Source organism: Contarinia nasturtii, unplaced genomic scaffold (assembly GCF_009176525.2).
Source record: "Contarinia nasturtii isolate CC-2019 unplaced genomic scaffold, AAFC_CNas_1.1 Cnas_scaffold_928, whole genome shotgun sequence".
Lineage (NCBI taxonomy): Eukaryota > Metazoa > Arthropoda > Insecta > Diptera > Cecidomyiidae > Contarinia > Contarinia nasturtii.
In genome coordinates this window covers 2,901,037-2,922,207 of record NW_022198275.1, presented here as the reverse complement: position 1 = coordinate 2,922,207, position 21,171 = coordinate 2,901,037, and the positions used below count along the sequence as shown (strand labels likewise).

At 33.9% G+C, this 21,171-nt stretch overlaps 1 protein-coding gene across 3 annotated transcripts in view; it reads left to right on the top strand.

Annotated features, from left to right (window-relative positions):
- The first annotated feature begins 646 nt into the window (after positions 1-646).
- The window catches only part of LOC116342736 (dual specificity tyrosine-phosphorylation-regulated kinase 2), a 32,329-nt gene continuing 11,804 nt past the window's right edge, over positions 647-21,171 (top strand). Inside the window, exons 1-3 of one of the 3 annotated variants that reach the window (XM_031770455.1) lie at positions 13,210-13,464; positions 19,285-19,410; positions 19,477-19,785. In XM_031770455.1, the coding sequence (XP_031626315.1) occupies positions 19,756-19,785 (30 nt within the window). In that variant the 5' untranslated portion in view covers positions 13,210-13,464; positions 19,285-19,410; positions 19,477-19,755. Of the gene's footprint in view, positions 2,302-13,209; positions 13,465-19,284; positions 19,786-21,171 lie in introns of those variants that run through there. The other 2 variants (XM_031770457.1, XM_031770456.1) reach the window with 2 other exon arrangements.

The following is a 21,171-nucleotide window of genomic DNA, read 5'->3' as shown; positions in this document are numbered from 1 at the left end:
AACACCGATGTGAGAAATGATTTCAATTGAAAATCGAGCTGTGAATAAACTCACTGCTTCGCCGAAAGTTAAAATAATAATATATTAGACTCGTGTGGTTCATTTTAAATTTCGAAAGAAATAGGTACGATCATAGAGCCATACACACACATACACTGATATATAAATATCGAACCAGATTTTTACTTAACATAACACGAACAATTCAACACAGGCACACGTCTATTCGTTGTTCATTTTGTGCACCGGTTTGGTTTCATCACTTCGCACTCGAATGTTTCTTTTTTTATGATTATTTTTCGTGTTCAGCTGCTGCTGTCGCTGTTGTTGTTGGTGGTGCTGCTGCTGCTGCTTAGTTTGCGGCAGTGAAATATGTTGGTATTAGCTCTATGCTATGTGTATGTTAATGCTTTGCCGAAGCTTCGAAGCATTCGCGATACATATAAGAGTCGGTTGATCGCGAAACATTTATTTGTATGTATTGAGGCACATGCATATGAATACCATGTTGATGTTTGATGATGGGATCGTTGTTGTGTGGTTTCTTCAAAACTGTGCTTTTTCGTGCTCTGGCCACGATTCCTACACTCGATTTGAATCAGTCTTCAAGTTTGCATTTGATAGATAGCCACGCATTTCAAACACAACTCAGTTGGAGAAATCTCTTCTTTTCGAATTCATTCAACGCAACGTTTGAAATAAAAAGAAATAAACTAAAATATAAAAAAACCAATTTTAAAAGCATTAATAAAAGAATGTGAAAACAGAGAATTTATAACCGAAATAAAGTCAATAAAGTTATCAACTTAATACTTACGGTGCTGTATGCTATCGAAAAGTTAATATTCGAATCGGTAGCCGAACATAAACAACGCGATCTGCATAATCAGAAATCGAATTAAGACATAAATCTCAATTTCTTCGTCTTTTACTTCTTTTCGATTTTCATTTATATTTATTCCGGTTCGCTAAGCGCGTTCAGAATTGTGCGTGTGTTTCGTTATACATTTGTGTTGAAATTGCATCAAATCCATTTCACTGATCAAAAAATCAATGGTGAAATTGATTGTTGAACCACACGAACGCATCATAAATCATTGATTCCAATCAGAAAGTGGCGAGGCACAATATCTTCACGAAAAAAAGCAAAAATTATTTCATCTCGGCTACTCTGTTTTTTTTTTTTTTGACAATTCAATTGGTTTTCTATTTTGCCATCGTTTCTTTCGATCAACGTGCGCTAGCTTCAAAATCAGTTCATGTGTGCAAAAAAGTGTATCAAGATTACTAGTTGAAAGAGAAAACAACCATATATGCGTTTCAATTGCTGATTAAAGAAATTGGAGCGTTTGCTATGTGCATTGCGTATGTGTGACATAAATAGTGTTGCAAAGCAGAAGAAAAAAAACCAGCAAAGTAACCCATAATAAAAAATTTCTTCTCATTTCGCTGGCGAAACGAATGCGAAAAATAAGGCAAAAAAGAAGTAAAACCAGCCCACGGACAGCGATAGAGAGTGAGAAAGAAATGAGCCCATGCAAGGAAATCACTAAATGTACAGAAGAATAAGAAACATAAGAACAGCTCAACAGCAGCGACAGCAACAACACCGCCACCATCAACAGCAGCAAGTAACAACAATAAAAAAGTGAAATTTTCACATTTGTCTGTTATTAGCTGCCAAAACAGTAAATTACCGTAATAAAGATTGAACATCGACACAAAGCTCGGAAGAGAGAAAGAGAGAAACATCGGCTGAGACAATAATCGTAATACCGCACCGTTACCCTTGCCATGCGTATAAAAATAATCGAAAATTTGTTACTCGCAGCGTTGATTTTTGTTTCGTAATTACAACATTTTTCTATCTGCATTTTGTTCCTCGTTTGGTTTTTCATTTGATTCGGTTTATAGTACGTTAATTGCAAACCGAACAGAATACAGAGCAATCGAGATTGACTAAAAAGCGAGAGAGAAAACAACTTTATTGCTATTACGCGAAATCAAAAGCCCTGCAAAAAACATTAAACAACTAACAAAAGAAATTCATTGGCACGGAAGAGTGAGTGAATGAGTGACAAAAACAAACACATTGTCGAATTAAAATAAATTATAACAAAGGCGAAAAAAACCGTATAGACAAGCGCTTCAACCGAATAGTAGCTGTATACATTCAGTAGACGACAGCAACAACAATAATAATTCATCCCGTACACGCAATCTGCCATTCATTTATTAATTCACCGCACTTTTTGACGACAAAGAAGCTGAAATTACGCAAATAAAATGTTACAAGTGCAAGTAAGTTTTGTTTTGCTTTCTGTTTTTTCCGTATACTTGTTTTAGTTTTATTTTCTGTCATTCGAGCGCGATCTTTTCATTTTCATTACGTTTTAATTTTTCCAAAAATAAAAGACCATTGTTAATTTTCAACATGCTCGATTTCGTGATTGCATTGTCACATCGCATAACATCGATCACAATATTATTTTCTTTTTCGTTATTTCGTTTATTACACATCATAAATTATTATATAGATTAAGTTGGTTTCTTTTTTTTCTTACTCTCTCCACACATTTTTGCTGTGGAAAGTTCGTGGCGGTTGTTTTTCTGGCGAAACATAATATAATTAAGAATTAAGTTTTTCTCAATTCAAAACGTCAATTCGTGATTGATGACTGAAAACGTTAATGCATTGCCACCATTCGTGTTTGGGATGGTTGTATGCGCGTCTTTAGAATTAACTGCCATTCAAAACGTGAGCTTTCCCTTCATTGCTCCAAGTTTTGGGTGATTAAATAAAGTCGTTAATTTGATAGATATTGTTTTTGGGCACGAACACTAAACTTGACAATATTTATTGGAAAATAAACAAAGAAAACTCAAATGAGAAATGGATGGGTAAAGCCTAGCATTCGGCCTCGGACAAAAGTAGTGTCAATTGGAAAATTTTCACTAAATGCATATATGTGAGGTCCACATATGATAGCGGCAACATATAAGCACTGAGTGCATAAAGATAAAAGCTACAAGATGAAGAATTGGATCTAAAAGAAAGCAAATGGTATTAAAGCGAAGACTTAAGAAAAAAAGACTAGTATTTCTAAATCAAGGTTTTAGCCGTCAAGTGCGCCAACCAGATCACACATTTCTCGCTTCGTTCGCTGACTCACTTTCAAAGGCACACAAATCAAATAGCCATAGAGCAGAAGAAGTTTTAAACCAATGAAAATTGTGCGCTTTTTTCTTTCATTGGATTTTGTTTCATTATTGGATCGATTCATTTTTTTTCTCTTCTTTTCTGTTTCATTGTTCCTTCGTGAATATTGAGCCTTTGAAAATGGATACGCATACGAGCTCAATAATATGTAGCAATTGCGAAGCTACTGTGCAATTGTGCATGTCGCCGCATGTCATCGTGTTCAGGTAATATACGAATTGTGGCGCTTTTGCTGGGCTCGTTTTACACGTGATGGTAGGCTGCCATTTGAAACTATACGCTTTTTGCGTAAGTGTGTCTAACGCTTGCCAGCGCGCGACATGAAAACACAATTAAATGGCAATTATCCACATTTTTTTTCTCTCTACTCGCTGTAGCTGATTCGTCTTCTTTGTTCATCACTTGTACGATTCACACTACTCATTGTTGGCGCTCACTCATTTTATTTTTAAACGGGATTTTTTTTGTTAGGTGCATCTCGTTCTCTTGAATTGATTCGACGTTGAAATGTCGATAAAATTTCGATAAAGTGAAACGAGTAATTCGATTGTGACATTTAATTTTCACGTACAATGAATTCGATGCGATGAGATCCGTTCGTTTGATTGGTGAATTTCTAAATTGATCACAACGTTTTCAATGTTTTGATGAAGTGACAGTGATTTTCGATTTTTTTCTTTTTCTTCTTCATGTTCTGCAAATGTTGCTCAATTATACACCCATAAAGCGAATGAATCGAGACGAAAACGATTAGACGAAGAAAGCGGTGGTTAATAATAAACTTTGAATGAAAAAAAAGCAGCCGAATATTACCATTGAATGAACAAAACAATGCGCAAATCACATTCGCAAGAAATTTATTTGGGATTTGCATTTCAATTGATCGGTTGATGATTTTCAGCAAAATATGTGGGATAATCACGGCCGACACCAATCAAAAAATCTCACTTCTCGCACATTATTGATTGACACTTGCGGATATCCATTCTGATTTATTATTTATGATATTTGTCACAGATGTTCATTGAATTCTTTCAATTTGAAAAAAAAAATTGCGATATTCGTTCATTGTGCTATATTTATTCGATTGAATACCCCACATTTTAAGAGTTAGTCAAGCGAACCATTTTTCTAACTAAACCATCGCAAATTTCACCGTACTGGAATTAGTCAGCACTCTTTGTTTCTGCTGAACTAGAGAGAGAGAGAAAGAGAGAAAATTATTCACATGTTATTTAAAATGCTATTTTTTGGCAGTTGCTTTTATAATACATGAACTGAAGTTTAAAAAAAATGATTTAGTTCATTCTTCGATTTCAATCGGAGGAAGTAGCTTTCAGTTAGTTAGCATTTTCATGTCGTAATTACAATTTAATTGTAAAGAGAAATGGAAATAAAATTACGCGTTTTTGGCCTGAAAATGAAATGTTGCAAGTCTATTGTCCAATGTTTGGTAGTTTGAAAAGTGTTTGTGTGTGCGTACGTTACGCGCGCGCTTGTGCTCGTACACATTTTGATGAAACAATTTCGTCAGCAATTTAACGGTACGCACAATTACGACTGAATCATTCGGTTTTGTTTCATTTAGTGGCATTGATATTGCATAAACGCATGACTCAAACAAATCTTCGAAATGTATTTCTTGTTCGAAATGAGAAAACACTCGAGCCACTCCTGCATTATTTTATATTATTATTGGTCCAGCAAAAAAGCATGCCATTAGACAAACAACTAATGGGCTTGTGAAACATGACTTATTTCGATTGAAGAAAACAAATCTTATGGCGGCATTAGAAAGAAATGGAGATTTTACCGGTTCGCATTGCAGTCGACACGTAAATACATATATGCTGAACGACGGTTCAGACAGACACACGAAATATGAAAGTTATTGATCGATAACAACAAGTACAACTAGTAAACAAGGTTGGATAAATGGGGCAAAATGCAAAAAAAAAAATAAAGTTTACAAAATAAAAACATAAATAAACATACATATATCTATCCATTTTACAATACGAAACAGTTTGAGAATCGAATTGAACACGTAAAATGAAACACACATGAAATGAACAGAGAAGAAAGAAAGAAAGAAAAAAAATCCACCGCAACGAGTTCAAAACAAAAGTACATGGCATGGTAGTAGCAGTAAAAACAACGGCCAATCCAAATGACTAATTTTGTTCTGAACGTGTTTGGTTTTATTTTATTGGAACGTGTACAGCGAAGAGTGTACACTGTGCATTCAAAAGTTTCATGCAAATTTCTTGCGATGTCTGAATCACTTATTTCGTCGTACGCCAAAACGAACACACGAATCAACTCAAGATCTCAAGAAAAAGAAAATTATTAAGTTTTAAGTAGAATTTATTGCAAACGTGTACGCAAATGAACGAAATCTGTTTTAAGTCATTTCGGCGACAGTACACAACGGCCACAAGACAACTGTAAAAAGAAAAAAATAATTCAGTAACGAGCCGGGAATATATATATTTTCCGTAATGAGGTTAAGTGCAACTAAGAAATACTTCTTAGTTCTGCTTATTTGTTCTCTTCCCTCCCTTCCTTTCTCTCGTTCATAGCTAAAATCGTATAAAGCCATTAAAACGTGATTTTTTGATTCGCACTGTTTATTACTACTGACCAACCGGGTCAATTTCGTTTAATATACGTTAATTTTCGGAAATTTAGTGTATTTAATTTATGTTTCATATTTTTTTTTTTTTTTGAAAAATTAATGAATTATGTTCATCTTTGATGCGGCGATCGAATCATGTTCAAGTCATGCAAGATGAAAACGACAACGTAAATACAAACGTTTTTTTTTCTTCACACTAATTGCAACGACACGAATGAATATGAATGGTGTTTTTTTTATTTATATGTGTCCCATTTCTTCTGTTCAAGACCTATACGTGTTTGTTTTTGTCTTTTTGTTGGTGATTTTGCTTGGCTTGCATTCAGTTGCCCTGAATTTCTGCGAATATTCAGTGTGTGGACCCCAATTGTGTCACTCGCGATTTTATTTTCTTTTTCTTCTTCGCACACAGAACATTAATCGAATTACGACGCGAATGAAAGTTGAATTTGAAAATGACATTTGAAGTAACCAGAAATAAACACATGATCTTATATGCTAGTATGTATGGTTTTTGTTGTACAATTCAGAGAATATGAACGGCTGTGCGTGTTCGAATGAAGAAGAAGCGTTTCGTAGGAAAAGCGCTTCAATGACCTCATAAAAATTCAGATTAAATCCAAAAATAAAACACTAGGCCCATTGACAATGATTGAGAATGATGTGCGATTTACAATATAAAACATCTATATCATGTCAGAACATGTGCAGTCACAGCTACGCAATGCTCGATGTGTGAACGATTCCAGAGAATAACTGTGCCAAAACAAACAGAAAAAATAAATAAATATATAAATAAAAAAAAACGAATATTTATCACCTCTAAATCTTCCGGTATCGTAGAAAGCGATTAATATTGCACATTTTTTTGTTGTGTTTTTGTTTTCACTCGTTTTGTTTCTTTGAATTTCGGATGACAACTTTCGTTTTTTCGACGACGAACTTTTTTTTCGGCTTCAGCGATTCATTTTAATTATATATATACTTTATTTTTCCTTGGGAAAAATAAAACAGAAAAATATGGAAAGAGAATCGAAACGACGAAAATCGAGAAAGAAAATATGAGCAGGCTTATCCATTGTTTACGCACCTATTAATCTATTCCGTATGTTTGTTGTTCTGTTTCTCGCATCGTGTCGTTTCTTTTTTTCTCGTGACAAATTGACTGCATGTCTGGAAACTTTTCACGGCATGAAATGAAATCACACGTGGATTATCATTTCTTTACGGTGTATCTGACGAAAAAAAATACAGAATATGAGGAAATATTACATAAAATGTGATTGCTTCATGCGGTGATTTGAGCTGTGCAAAGACATGACACGTATGCGTCAATAGCTTGTGTGTCTTTGCTTGCTTTTGGTTTTCGCTGTTTTTTTTTTGTTGTGGCTTTTTGGCCGCAAAAAGACACACATGCTTGCAAAAAATTTCTTGAACATCAGAGCCGATTTTTTTCCTTTACTTGTTTGATCTCTCTCTCTCTCTCTCTCTCTCTCTCTCTCTCTCTCTCTCTCTCTCTCTCTCTCTCTCTCTCTCTCTCTTGGTGTGTGTCTCTTTTCTCCATTTGATGCGGCAATTTATATGAAAATGTCGAGTGAAATTATCGTTGTTAATTGTATAGAGAAGAAATGTTCAACGAGCTGTAAGAGAGGCAACATTTCATTTAAATAAATGGATCTATCTGCAAGCTGACACGACCGACCTCAAAGTGTAAATTTCCACATGTTGGTTTTCGGCTAATTGATTAACACTGATTAATTATACCCGAACATCGACAGGCCAATCATTTTCATTGTGTTACTTTCATTTTGCATGAAAGTGTGCGCACTGCCAGTGAGAGCGTAGCCACATTGTTACAAAACATTGACAATTGATCATTTGCCGCGAAACCGAAACACATTGATGCCATATACACAACAATCGACCGAATAAAATTGGTTAATTTCCAAACAAATTGTGATTATTATGTTGCACTCTCAACGAGAGCGACGAAAAAAGAAATACTCAGAGAGAAATGCTTCTTTCTGGATGTGTAATGATCGAAATTAAATAACAAAATTAGAATTATGTCGATCACACCAATTGAATCTGAAAATTATCCATGAATAATAATATCAAAACGATCGCGATCTATGTGAATATATATTGTATGATTAAAATTCGATACAGAAATCAAATTGTTTCTTGATGCATATTAGAAAACCATGCGATCACGGCTACGCGTAATTTTCCACTCAATGAATAACTATTCCAACTCTGGTTTTTTTTGCACGTACATGTTGGCTGCCCAACATCGATTTGCCCTGCATGCATTCAGATTGAAATAATCTCGGCCTAATATCAACTCGCCAAACACACAGAGCAAGCAATACGAACGAACAAAAAAAATGAAATTATTAATAATAATACAATAATAATGACTGTGTTCCGTATTCACTCATCAACGTCACCGGGGCCCCGGTGTTCTTGCCATTGCGTCAATTTTGAATTTCGAATGATAGCATGCTATTGATGTCGATCAAAATCTCTTGTGCTTTTGTTTCCACTTATGTTTAATTCGTTGGGTTTTTTCTTCTTTCTCATTTTCGTACTGTTTCTCGTCGCAAGTTAATAACCATCAACTGTTGTAGTCCATTTATTAAATGTGGTCCATCATGAAAGTGTGTAGGTATACACCAACACACAGCACAGCCCAGAACCATGGCTTGATTGCTTTGTTACAACGGCCTTGGTCGTTCAGATTGTTTTTTTTTTTTTTTGACGAGCATTTTTTTCCGTTTCATTCGTACATTGAACGAATGCGTGTATGTTTTTTTTATAGTCACTTTTTTTAAATATACATTCTGTTTGTTGTGGCTTAGCTTGTTGCTTGTTCTTTTCGCATCGATTGATCTTTCGCTTGGCGAATCAGTATCGAAACTTCGCACGAGTTCAATGACATCGAAGAAAAAAGATCGCCAACCGTAACCAGTTACCGCGCGTATTCCTGTTGTATATACACGAATTTATCTGTTCGAAACAACAGACAATAGAGCCAGAATATAACGGTCTGCCATAGCACTCTTTAACTCTCTTTCGTTTAATATACATATTTTTGAGTTGAAAGAGTGAAAAAATGCAAAAAATGACCTCCGAATTACAACTGTACTGATGAATTGTGTGATTGTGAAATATCCTATCCACACTCTCATTGTGTAACTGTAAAAAAGAATTTCAATTTGTCAACGAAACGAGAGCTACTGTTAAATTGCCCGAAAATGAAACGGCCCGCGAGAAATAGAGACAGAGAAAAAAGAAGTAATTAATAAATTAACTGGCAATCAAAATTGGGCGTTATAGTGCTGATGAAGCAATGCGTTGAATAAACTGATTATGCCATTTAAGTATCGATGTCAATTAAGACCAAATAACTGAGCATTTACATTTTACCTTCGACATTCACGCAAAATGAAGTCCAACTAATCAGATGTGATTAAATTAGGCTTGCTGGGGAAGAAGCATTCACAATGACATTCGGTTGTTGTTGTTGTTTGTTTGTTTTTTTAATCAACGCCTCTCTATTGATTTCATTTTGTTTGGATTCATTGAGATTGGTGCGGGCAAATGATCACCCGAAAAGATTTAATCAAAAGCAAATAATAAATTAATAATAAGTCCATCCGACGTAATGCGGCCGCGGAATCGATTCATATCGAAATTGAATCACTGAACTTCATCTTAATGCTGCTGATTGCCATTCAATTACGGCGTGCTATTATGCCACTCTTCTTTGACTCTGGCCCGAGACAATAGAACAAATTAGAAATATGACTCATGACGGTCAGTTATTTGCCTCGCTAGTTGAACAAAGAAGACAAAAAACCAGTATGACATGTTTTACCAATGAACCTTTACATCGCGGTGCCGTGTACATGTGTATAGCATGGTGTCAGAAGAGGCGAGGAAAATTAAAATATTTGAACAAGTTTGAGTTTAGACACCGTTTTTAAATTGAAAAAAAAAAGAAGTACGTAATGAATCATACAATAAAATAAAAATCGCCATGTCGAAATATTGTCGATAAAGAAAAACAACAACAACAACCAAATTCACAACGATTTATGTACAAAACACGCGCGGTACAGTTGTTCATAGAGCATTGCTACATAACTGACAAACATGTAAAAAAGGCAGAAAAATAATAATAATAAAAAAATCTATCTATACCACAATATATGTATATTCGTTTTAAAACATCGTTCCGCTTTATTGCTTGCTAGTTTTATGCGTTTTTTTCTCTTGACTTATTTTTTTTCTCGAATAAATCGTAATTGTATGAAATCAAAAATTGTACATTTTATTTGTAGTTATGTTCATATTATATTTTAATATATTGCGAGTAAAAAAAAATGAACGAACGAAACGCGTAACAGTGCGAAAGAAATAAATTTGGGAAAAGCATTCTCTCGCTCTCTTGTAGTTTCATTGTCGGTTTCCATATGAATATAAATTTTAACAAGATTTACAGCCATTTTAAAAAACACACAATTTACATGAGCAAACATTTGTCTTCCTTTTCATTATAAAATGTTAATGGTTAAAATAGATTGTGTTTTAATTCTATAGCTTAAAACAATGCTGAAGAAGTGGAAAATTAACGACAACAGCAACGTTGAGAATATTATTGTATGCAACGAATGAGGCGAATTATAAATAAGAAAACAAAAAATTGTTTGTTCTAAAATTATCACACGAACCGATTTGAGTTTGGAATATCAATGGCCAAATGCGAATGCATATTCTGTGCGTACAACAGCACACTGTACACTCATGCATAATGGATCAGACGTACCACGATTCGTTGAGAAACTATCATCGTTTCAGGTTCGATCGCATACAGCATATATATATATCGCTTGTATGTGTGTTTCATAGCCCATTAGCGATTGGCTTTCCTTCATCCAATTCTCGCTTGGTATGTGTTTGGTTAAATTAAAAGTGTGCAACAGGAACAATAAACGGCGAAATATATTGATTCGGTATATGCATTTATGTGATTTTGTCGACGAAATTTATTGAATTTGATGATAGTTGATGCGGGTTCATACAAAAGAATTTATAAATAAAAAAATCACTAATAATATGATTGCTATTTTATCGGGGAATTTGAAAAGACGCCGACAATATAAATTCATTGGAATCAATAAAAAAAATAATTCCAATTTGAAAATGAGAGAACAAAGCATATAAAATAGTGAGTCCATCTCAATCAGTCGAATACAGTCTAAAAAATTACTTGTTTATATCTTGCAAACGGCTGTTGTCAATGGCCAATTGAGTGAGTGCTTTTTCCCTCTCCTCTATATCTTGCTGTTGTCTCATTTCTCACTCATAAAACCGATGAAAAAAAAAACCACTTGAAAATGCTCTGTCAATTGGATCAGATGAGCGCAAATGAGTGTAATGTACGCAAGACACTCACACCAATCGACAATGTCTTCATGGTTGAACACAAACACATGCACGCACACAACATCCACGGTTTAATATGTAACATACCATCGATAAAATACATTGACCCAGATTGAAGTGTATGCGTTCTATTCTGTCCATAGAGATATCTCTCTCTCTCTCTCTCTCTCTCTCTCGCACACATACACACTCTATTAGCCTGTCTATGCATATATATTTATGAAATATCTAAACACACCATGCAGAATGAAAACAAAAAACAATTTTTTTGATAAACTTCTTTTCTGTTCGTTTGGTCTCTGTACATATGTGCGCACTCTAACATGAATCTGTTTCTTCAAATATACAATTTTACAATGTGCGAGTGTGTTTCGTTTTATTTATGTAATTTTCGGTGCTTGTGGTTCAAAGTACAATGTACTTAAAGCGATTGTCTGGCTAAAGGCTCTTTGCTGCTCTGGTTGCTCTTGTTCACTCCTTTTTTGTCTTTACTTCGGTTGGATCTTTGTTGTTGTTGTTGTGCCGTTGCCTTTATGATTAAAATCAATACTGTCCAGTCAGTCGTTGAGCTTTGCGCACAGCCTGTTATCGATATTAACACGCGATTTAAAATGAAAATATGAAATAGTCAACAAAACAGTGAATGTCCCTGTCCAGTCGTGTATATGCGAACAAAAAAAATTGATGGTAATAAATATTGGTTCGAAGAACGGCATCGAAATGCAAATGCGTCACAAAATGTCTCTGAGATAAAGACAAAAAGAAATGTCAATCGAAATAAAGAGCGATGATTCAGCGATTGTTTCCTCATTTCAATGCATCATTGAAATGGAAATATACGAGTATTCCGGAATTGCGAATGATTCATAGTTCAAATAAATCGACAAAAAATCACAAAGGAAACAAAAACAACCGAGACGCATACATTTTCCTCGCTTCTTTTATGTGCGTTGCCTTGCCTCCCATTCTCGGGCATTCCCCATTGAAATCTGCCAAACGGAATAAGTTTTTCTTCATTAATTTATTATTTATGATATAATTTATTCGGTTTTGTGCACACAAATTCTTTTATTATTCTTCTCAAAATATAAAGTCTTCATTGTTGGCCTCTCTCGCATTTGATGCAATCTTACATTGTCAATGTACTTATTCGCTCTCTCTCTAGCTATTCAGAAATATACATAGTTATAGATTTGTATATCTATATATATGCGTTTCATGTCTCTCTTGGGCAGAGAATAAAAAAGCAACAACATTACCTTACACACAGTGAAGCATGAGTGTGCATAAAGTACATCGCGTTTTAAACCGATTACATTGTGTGAGTGTATGCACGAGTTTCTTTCTCTTTCGCTTTGTTTTACGGTGTGTACTACAATCGTACGTATGTATTTGTGTGTTTATACCTCATGCAGAGCTATTTTCTACACAGTCTGTGTGTATCCAATGCGTTCTGTCAAACACAACTGAGTGACGTTTGTTGGTATTGGTTACCAGTCGATTTGAGCCTATATTTTCAGTCGTATAGATACAACCATGTCGAATTGTGCATGTAGAATGCTTTTTATCTGGATTAGGGTGTCTGTTTACTTTATTTTCACCGATTTAATCAATGTGACTTAAATCGAAATTATTTTTAAAATTGAAAATAAGAAATTTAAAAATGATTCGTTTTTTTTACCGTTTGATTAAACAACCAAGAATATTATGTAAAATCGATGCATAACAAAGACTCGTTTCAAGTCACCCTATTGAGTCATGCTTTTGTGTACTACTACTTTTTCCGTTGCTGTTATGGATGTCGCTGTTGTGTTGTTGTTGTTGTATTTTATATTTCGCTATTACTTTTTCTTGATGTCGTTCCTCCATGCATACACAACACTTCGAAATCGGAGAGTTTCAGCAGGCAGTCTTGTTCGGTTTAGTGAAGCATACAGACGTTGATATCGCTTGTTTGTTGACCTAAACACCCAAAATCAAGTAGTTTTAACATAAAAATTTAACAAAAACTAAAGAAAAATTCGAAAATTAAACAAATCAAGCAGAGCATACAGTTTTACGAAAGAAAAAATAAACGAAATCTTTTTTTTTTTTGAGTGTTTAATTTTATGTTTTTTTGTTTTACGTTGCTTCGGCTATTTAGTTTTCATTGACGGTTGGTGTTTTTGAGTATAAAAACATGACAGATTTTCATTCAATCATTTTACAATTCAATACACATCGACATTTTCAATTCGCCAAAATTTTATATTCGTAAAAAATATCAATACAAATTCGATTATGGTTTTTTTCTGATTGAAACGAAGAAAAAAATAAAAATGTTATTGAATTGTATGTGTTCAAGCCAGCCGATTCACCTACCGAATGGTAGAATGAGATTGATTGAAAACAAAGAAAGACTATTTGGTGGAACAATGCATTTTGAAAAGTGTGGCTATTTTAAGAAGAACATTTATCTCGCTTAAGTTTTGTTTCGCAATACCAACAGTAAAGTTAATTAAGCTTATTATAACTAACAGACGAAAAAAAAATACACGGAGATGTTTAACGATTTGTTCAGTGATAAAAATCGAATCAATTCATCGCGAACGAAATAATTAGAAAAAGAGAAGCAATAAGCAGAAAACAAGTTCAAATTTGTGCTACCAAAAGAAAATGAAGAGACTAGTCGATGGTTTTTTTTTCTTCTTCTCTTCTCTTTTTCTCTTTCTCTCTCGGTTTACTTTATACGTCTTTTTCATCATCATCGTTCATATATGTTGTTGTTTTGGTCTGTGCTCTGGTGCTGCATGTCGATCTTGTACAATGAAACAGAGAGAAAAAAATATGGAGGAACCATTCAGAGCACTGCGCATACATTCACACATCGACAGATGTTAGCACAAAACAAAACCGTCCATTTAAACAACATACTGCACATAACACACACACATATATATACACGAACAAACTAAAACGCCAATGTACCACGGTTCAATACGCAGAACGATTCTCTCTCTTGTGGATGAAAGATTTTTTTTTTGGTTCGAATGAACTTCATACGAATATGCATCGGAAAGGCCATATTTCGACCATGCTCATTGAATACAACCTCTCTTTCTATCTGAAATTTAACCCCAAACGTCATAAACCACGAAAACCATAAATTAACAAAGGCAAAACATATAAAATTTCAAGCAACTTTATAACAATAACGTAACAATGATTTTAAAATAAAAATGTTGATCCTTATCAGGTGTATATATTTGACTAACATATAACGATAACACAGTTGAAATTGTGTACACTGTTTATTTAAAGAAAAAAAAAAGATGAATAAAACTCAATCGCAGCGCCGGAAATGCATTCAATGCAATCATGGAAAGGTCTGCATTGTATTCGGTTTTTTTCTTCTTTTTATTGTTATCATTCCCAAGGAATCTATCACACGTAGCATTCCAACAACTATCACAGCCAACAATTAAGATAAAAAAGAGTGAGCAGAAGAGAGAGAGAAAATACACAAAAAAAAACGAAAAGAAAGGCAAACACAGGCACGAATGTGTATGCCAGTGGTTTTGGTCAAATACGTGTACATAAGAAAAAAGGAACATTCACCGAGGCTGAGAGATAGATATATGGGCACGCAACAAAGAATAAAATTGTTCAATATGGTATTTTATTGGCTTTAAAATAAGACAGAAAAGAGAGCCAGAATGAAGAAAAAAACGTGTATACATACAGCGAAACGGCTGATTATGTGCGCATTGAGCACACACATTCTCGTCATTTCGATGCATCGATTTCAACTGCATATGCACGAAACGAATATTTTTTTAGAAGCACAACAACAAATTCAACAGAGAGAATCAAATTAAGTAAACAAACGAAGAAGAAAATGATTCACTTCGACGATTACAATCATATTTTAAATTTATTAGTTTCAATAACGCGTTCCCAATTGCTTACTTTGGGATTTTTTGTTTTGTTATTTGTTTTGATTAAAACTAGTAATTTGATATTTGGCTTTGAACGAATTTGTGCTTAATTTATTCTCATGATATCGGGCCCGACGATTGTGGGCTGCCAAATAATTGTTGCTAATCATTTGGCCCAATCAAAGTGCATTTGCCAAAAAATAAAATCAAACATCGAATTAAATGGATTTTCACATATTGCATCCAAACAAAAACGAACTCTTCAAATGCTAAATATTTTGTAATGAATGTTATGAACTATTGATATTATTCAAAATGTTTTTTTTTTTGTGTTCATTGTTGCATCGCAACATTGCTGAAAGAATTTCCAATTTTATTTGTTCGCTATTGGCTGGATACCAATCATAATTGTACAACGGCAATAATAACAGCCGATGAATTTGAAAAAAAAAAAACAAGAATTATAGTCGATTGTGCAATGACAATTGAAACGAACAACTAGCGCAAACATTTATTAAAAACTAATACAAGCAGCGCAAACTTGATGCGATGCATTTACATTATACGTACACACACAAATTAAGTATTCAATTTTTATTATTTACTCTTTATAATAATTTTCTTCGTTTTTTTTTTGTCTTTTCTTCGTGCAACTTCCACGCACATACAATGGAATATGGCGTTCAAGAGTTAATTTAATAAGTCCTAAACCGAAGCATTTGAAAAAAAAAAACTTGGCACAAATAATAATAATAACACTATAAGTAATGATGATGATGAAAAAAAACCTCCATGCATTCGATTACGTTTTACAAACGCAATACACGTACAGCGTTCATTTCCATTTGGCGCAATTACAATGCGCCTCAAAATGAATATTGTGTTGTGCTTAATAAATCCATAAAACTAAATATTTTATTTATTTGCTGTATTGCACAAGCAGCCAATGATGATGATGATTTTGATGAGTGTGTACTGTTTGTTTGCTTGTCAATAAAATTGAGAGATATATGTATACATAAGCCGTTGATCTCTTTCTATCTCTTCGGTTTGTCTCATCGTTTGTAATTGTTATTATCGCCATGCTTGCATACAGCATCAAATGCATCATATGTTGGCTGATGCAATGCAAATATTCTATGAAATTAACTTCATTTTCCTCAATATGTTGATATTATTTGTTGCATTCATCATATCTATTTCGTTTTAGCTCGCTTCCCCATTCTCTCATTCATACATTCCAATGAATTGGTACACTGTGCACACAAAGATATTTGAATTAAAGATAATTTTCTGTACGATTCAACAGCAATTTCTGTATTACGCAGTCGAAGCATTGGAATTCATTAAGATACATACTTTGTGCTCACGCTTGCGATCGAACGAATAGCAAACGAGCGAGCGAGAACCAGAGACAATAAACAACTGTTGCTAGTGAGAAGCAGAAATTTTTATTGTTAAATTTTCTAAAATCGTTTGATGTGCGGCGTTTGTATGTATTTTTTTGTTGTTGGATATTTGTATTCCAAGCTCACCAGTTTTTCTTTCACTGATGCTGAGTCTTAAGTTTTTGAAACGGTGCTTTTTTTATAAAATGCTTCATTTCTTTATTTCTAATTACATACGCTTGGCAAAAGGGAGCCCCAAGAATCTTGTGCAAGAATGAATCACATCAAAAGAAATAAAATTCCCATTCAACAACAAACACCAAACGAAACAAAAAATATCGATGGATGAACAAAAAAGAAATGTGCCATGATGTGCAAATACATCAACATTGAAAGTATGTTTATTCGATTAACATAATTCTATGGGATATATATATATATATATTCAATCGAAACGAAAAACAACAACAGTATTACCAAAAAAAGAGAGCATACGCAGTCGAAGAAAAAAAAATCGAAGAATATACATTTACACTTCATGGTTTTATTGCTTACTTTGCTCAGGCGCAAATCGAATCTCTTTCTCTCTCGCATTCTCTGAACGTACACACATAAAATATATATTATAGAATATTATAGTGTGCTAACATCCCAAAAACAGAAATGAAGAAGAGCAAGAGACACAGCAGCAAGAAGAGACGATACCGTGACCGCAATGAGTTGATGACGTAACGAACGTCACTATACATAGTAGAGTCATTGGAACGATATCCTTCGTTCATGCTATATATATTCTGTTGCCAATGGCACTGGCTCGTCGGCCCTGCGACACAACCAAATTTACTATTTCTTACGCAATTCGAAGGATAGCAACGGCAATACCATTGGAAATGGTCGGAAAAGCGGAAAATCGTAAAAATATGTTATTTTAACGCGATGAAGCTGACCCGACATGCTCAAATTTGGTTATCGGCTCCGGCATTCGCATTTGGAACAAAGACACATTTATTTTTATATTACTTCATTTGTAACGTTATTTTGATTATAAAATTCAGAATGATAACATTCAGTACATTCACTGTGTACGATGATTCATGCCTCATTTCGATATATTTGGAACAATTTTGTTTTCTCACTCAAAAAAAAATAGCGCAGAGAAAAACGTCCATGATAGTCTTTATCGGAATGGAGTTGTTGCTAAATAGGCGATTTCGTGCAATTAGATCGCTTAATGAGACATAAATACGTCTATACGCAATTTAGAAATCCAATCGAAAGCCATTCAATTTGTTAATTGAACTGTTCCAATAATAACTAGACTGGATTTTGAACATCAAGTGATCTCAATTACTGTTATCGTTTCCAGAAAAGCAAAACAAAAATTATATCAAAGTTTGAGTCAAACAAAAAAAAAACGATCAAAACAAACCGCAAAAACAGAATTGTTGTTGTTGTATGTATATAAAACGCGGACAAAATGATTATCAATTTTACGATTCGCATAAAATGTTGTTATTTTTTTTCCGCTCAGAGAAAGAGAACTCATTTCACTTCTGGCATGGCATTTGAACATTATACAGTTAGTTGCTCAGCTGCTGTTGATGTTTTTGCTTACAATTCTCTCTCTTTCTCTCTCTCTCTCCGTATACTTACTTTCTCATTTGGATAGTGGAGTACGGTAAATGCTATCGACTTAAGTTGTCGACAGTCTGATGTATGGGAGGCTATGTAAAATGTTAGCTATTCATATTCCGGAGCGTTGATATTAATATTTTCCTCTTTATAGTGCCGTTTGAGCTGTTGTGTTGTTTTTCGGTTCACACACGAAAACAAAAAATTACAGTGCATTTAGCAATTCGCAGAATTCAAAGAATAAATAGAATAGATAAAATGGAATGTCGAATGAAATGTGTGTGTGTATGATAAATTGGCCGAGCCCCACAGATAAATGATATTGTATAATCATTTACATGTTGTTTCCATGGCTTAAAGTGATTTTATCATATTCCAATTTTCATTTAAAATAAAAGAGAAAAATGTTTGTTATTATAACTGCGCCGTTGTTTTTCTCGTTTTTTTTTCTGCTGCCAGACGAATAGTTATTGCGCGTGAATGCATAAATTTGCTAACATCTTATCGTGCAACCGCGCACCTCACCAAGACTATGTGTGTGTGTGTGTGTCATACCTCCCTATTTTATACAATTTGCAAATGGAATACACTACCTAATTAAGAAGAATGACCCATTGTCTCGGGCCATGCTTTGTCTGGTTTGCCAAACAAATCTCGTTAAAAGTTTATGAGAATGTATGAATGAATGGCGACTGGCGCTTCGTCTCGACATCAAATTGATTGAAAAATAAAACAGAAGCAAAAAAAAATTGAAAGTTAGTTTGAATATTTCATTTTTTGCACTCAGTTGTCAATTATCTCCGACAGTGCGGTACAATCGTTAAACCTCAATTTTCGCAAATTGGAAATGACCACTCAAGAAAATCCAGTCGAAAATTCAAATTTGAAGCTCGTAAAATTTCACATTCTTCAAACGAATTTTCACACGCTCACTTTTCAATGCAATTTATTCCACCAAACACAGTCGAAAACCAATATATATATATTGATATTTTCGATTGTCATTTAAACACCGAAATGATTCCTACATTGTTTCAGATAAGTTCCAGAAGTGTACAAGAATAGTCTGATCTTATGCTCAATAGTTTACCATTGCAACAATTGAATACAAGACACAAGAAAACAGAAACCAAGTGAATTAGAATCGCGTTGACGTAATCAGTGGTATTCATTGAGATTAGTGCTTTTGATATATTGTATTATTGATATGTTTAAATGTTAAATATATAGAAGCGATTACAAAATAACTTGATGCATCAAAAGTGAGGAAAAAAATTGAAGCGAAAAACACACGAATAAATTAAAACAACTTATAAATAGATATATTCAAAATAGATCGAGCGTAATAGACAATCGCTATCAAAAATAGAAACCGGATAAAAAAAGGATTGTTTTTGCGGAATATTTTTGGCTTTGAAGCGTCGACACACATTGTCTTTCTTTTAATAAATAAGGAAAAACACGCTTAATTTTCGAATTGTTATCGAATTACATAAACAGTCAATGTAAATGTTGGGAAAAATGTATGATCGTGAAGTTGTAAGTATTTATTTTGTATATGATATTTTTCATTTGTTATAAGTTCGTGTCATTAGCGTATTAAGCATTTGGTCTTGAATCCGAGCTCTTGACAAATTTTTTTTGGGGGGATAATTTTAGATGCTTTGTAGTTTTCTTTTTTTTTGCCATTTCATCAATCAGCTGTTTTTTGAGCATTCTTCACTTGTCATCTCAAAAGATGAAAGAGACAAAGTTAACGAACGAGTTGACACGCCCTTGTACTACACTCTTCACTAAACATAGAATGACTTTTGTTTCAATCTCTTCTTCAACAAACTGAATGCGTAAATGCTTTGTAGAAAAAAAGGAGTACTCAACAAAATAAATATGTGTAATTTCTGACATAAAAAGTCGTAAGCATGTCATACTATAGACGAAAAGAACGTAAATATGTTTTGAAGTCATTTGTCATGCGATTGCCTTTTTTGACAACTTCAGCATGTTTTTCATGTTTGTTGAATTCGTGAAAAAGCAACAAAGCATTCAGAGTGATAGAGAAAGATAGAAAATAAACAAACAAAAACAAATTGAATCGCGGAAAATGTGTGTACGATTGAAATAAAACAGTTGCAAGCATTTGTTCAAATTGATTTGAATAATCCATAGAAAACAAATAAATAAACTAGCAAGCAAGTAAAAACAACCCGAACGACCGTGTTCATGGGGGCATGTAAGGAACGTGGAAGTAAATGTTTTATTGTTTGTCATTCACCAATTACATATGTAGTAATTTATCTTGATAAAAAAAAAACAAATGTATATCATGCGCTCTCTCGCAAACGGGGCATGCAATTTCATGTGATATTCATTTATTCGAGTCGTTTGTTTCGTGCTCATTTTAAATCACGACCATGCGCGCACACAAACACATCAAGCGAACAAGAATAGAATTGAAATGGCATCGGAAAGCAAGATGTACTTAATAAAAAAAACAATTTATGGGTTGACGCGACGACATTGTAAAGTCATTTAGACAATAACTGCTGTGTGTGACACTATTCATTAACGATTTCCAATTAGGACTCTCATCATTGGTGACAATTATTCAAGATGATTTCGCTTTCCGAATGGTGATCGATTAATTAACGCAATTTTTGGATTTGTATTCCAACACAAGTCCGACAAGAGCAAAAGAACGCTGCACACACACATGATTTCAAATGAAAGTGAAATTACTATATTGGTTTATTTGATTAATAAATGTAAATAGATAGACGTTAAAAGCAACCGGTTTTCGATTTTGACCGAGTTTTCCGTACGATAAAATTACATATGAAAACACACATTATGGCCAAATCGATAATAACTTAATAACTATGTTAGAAGTTATGGTTTACGCCAACGTCAGTTTTATGCATTTTCAAC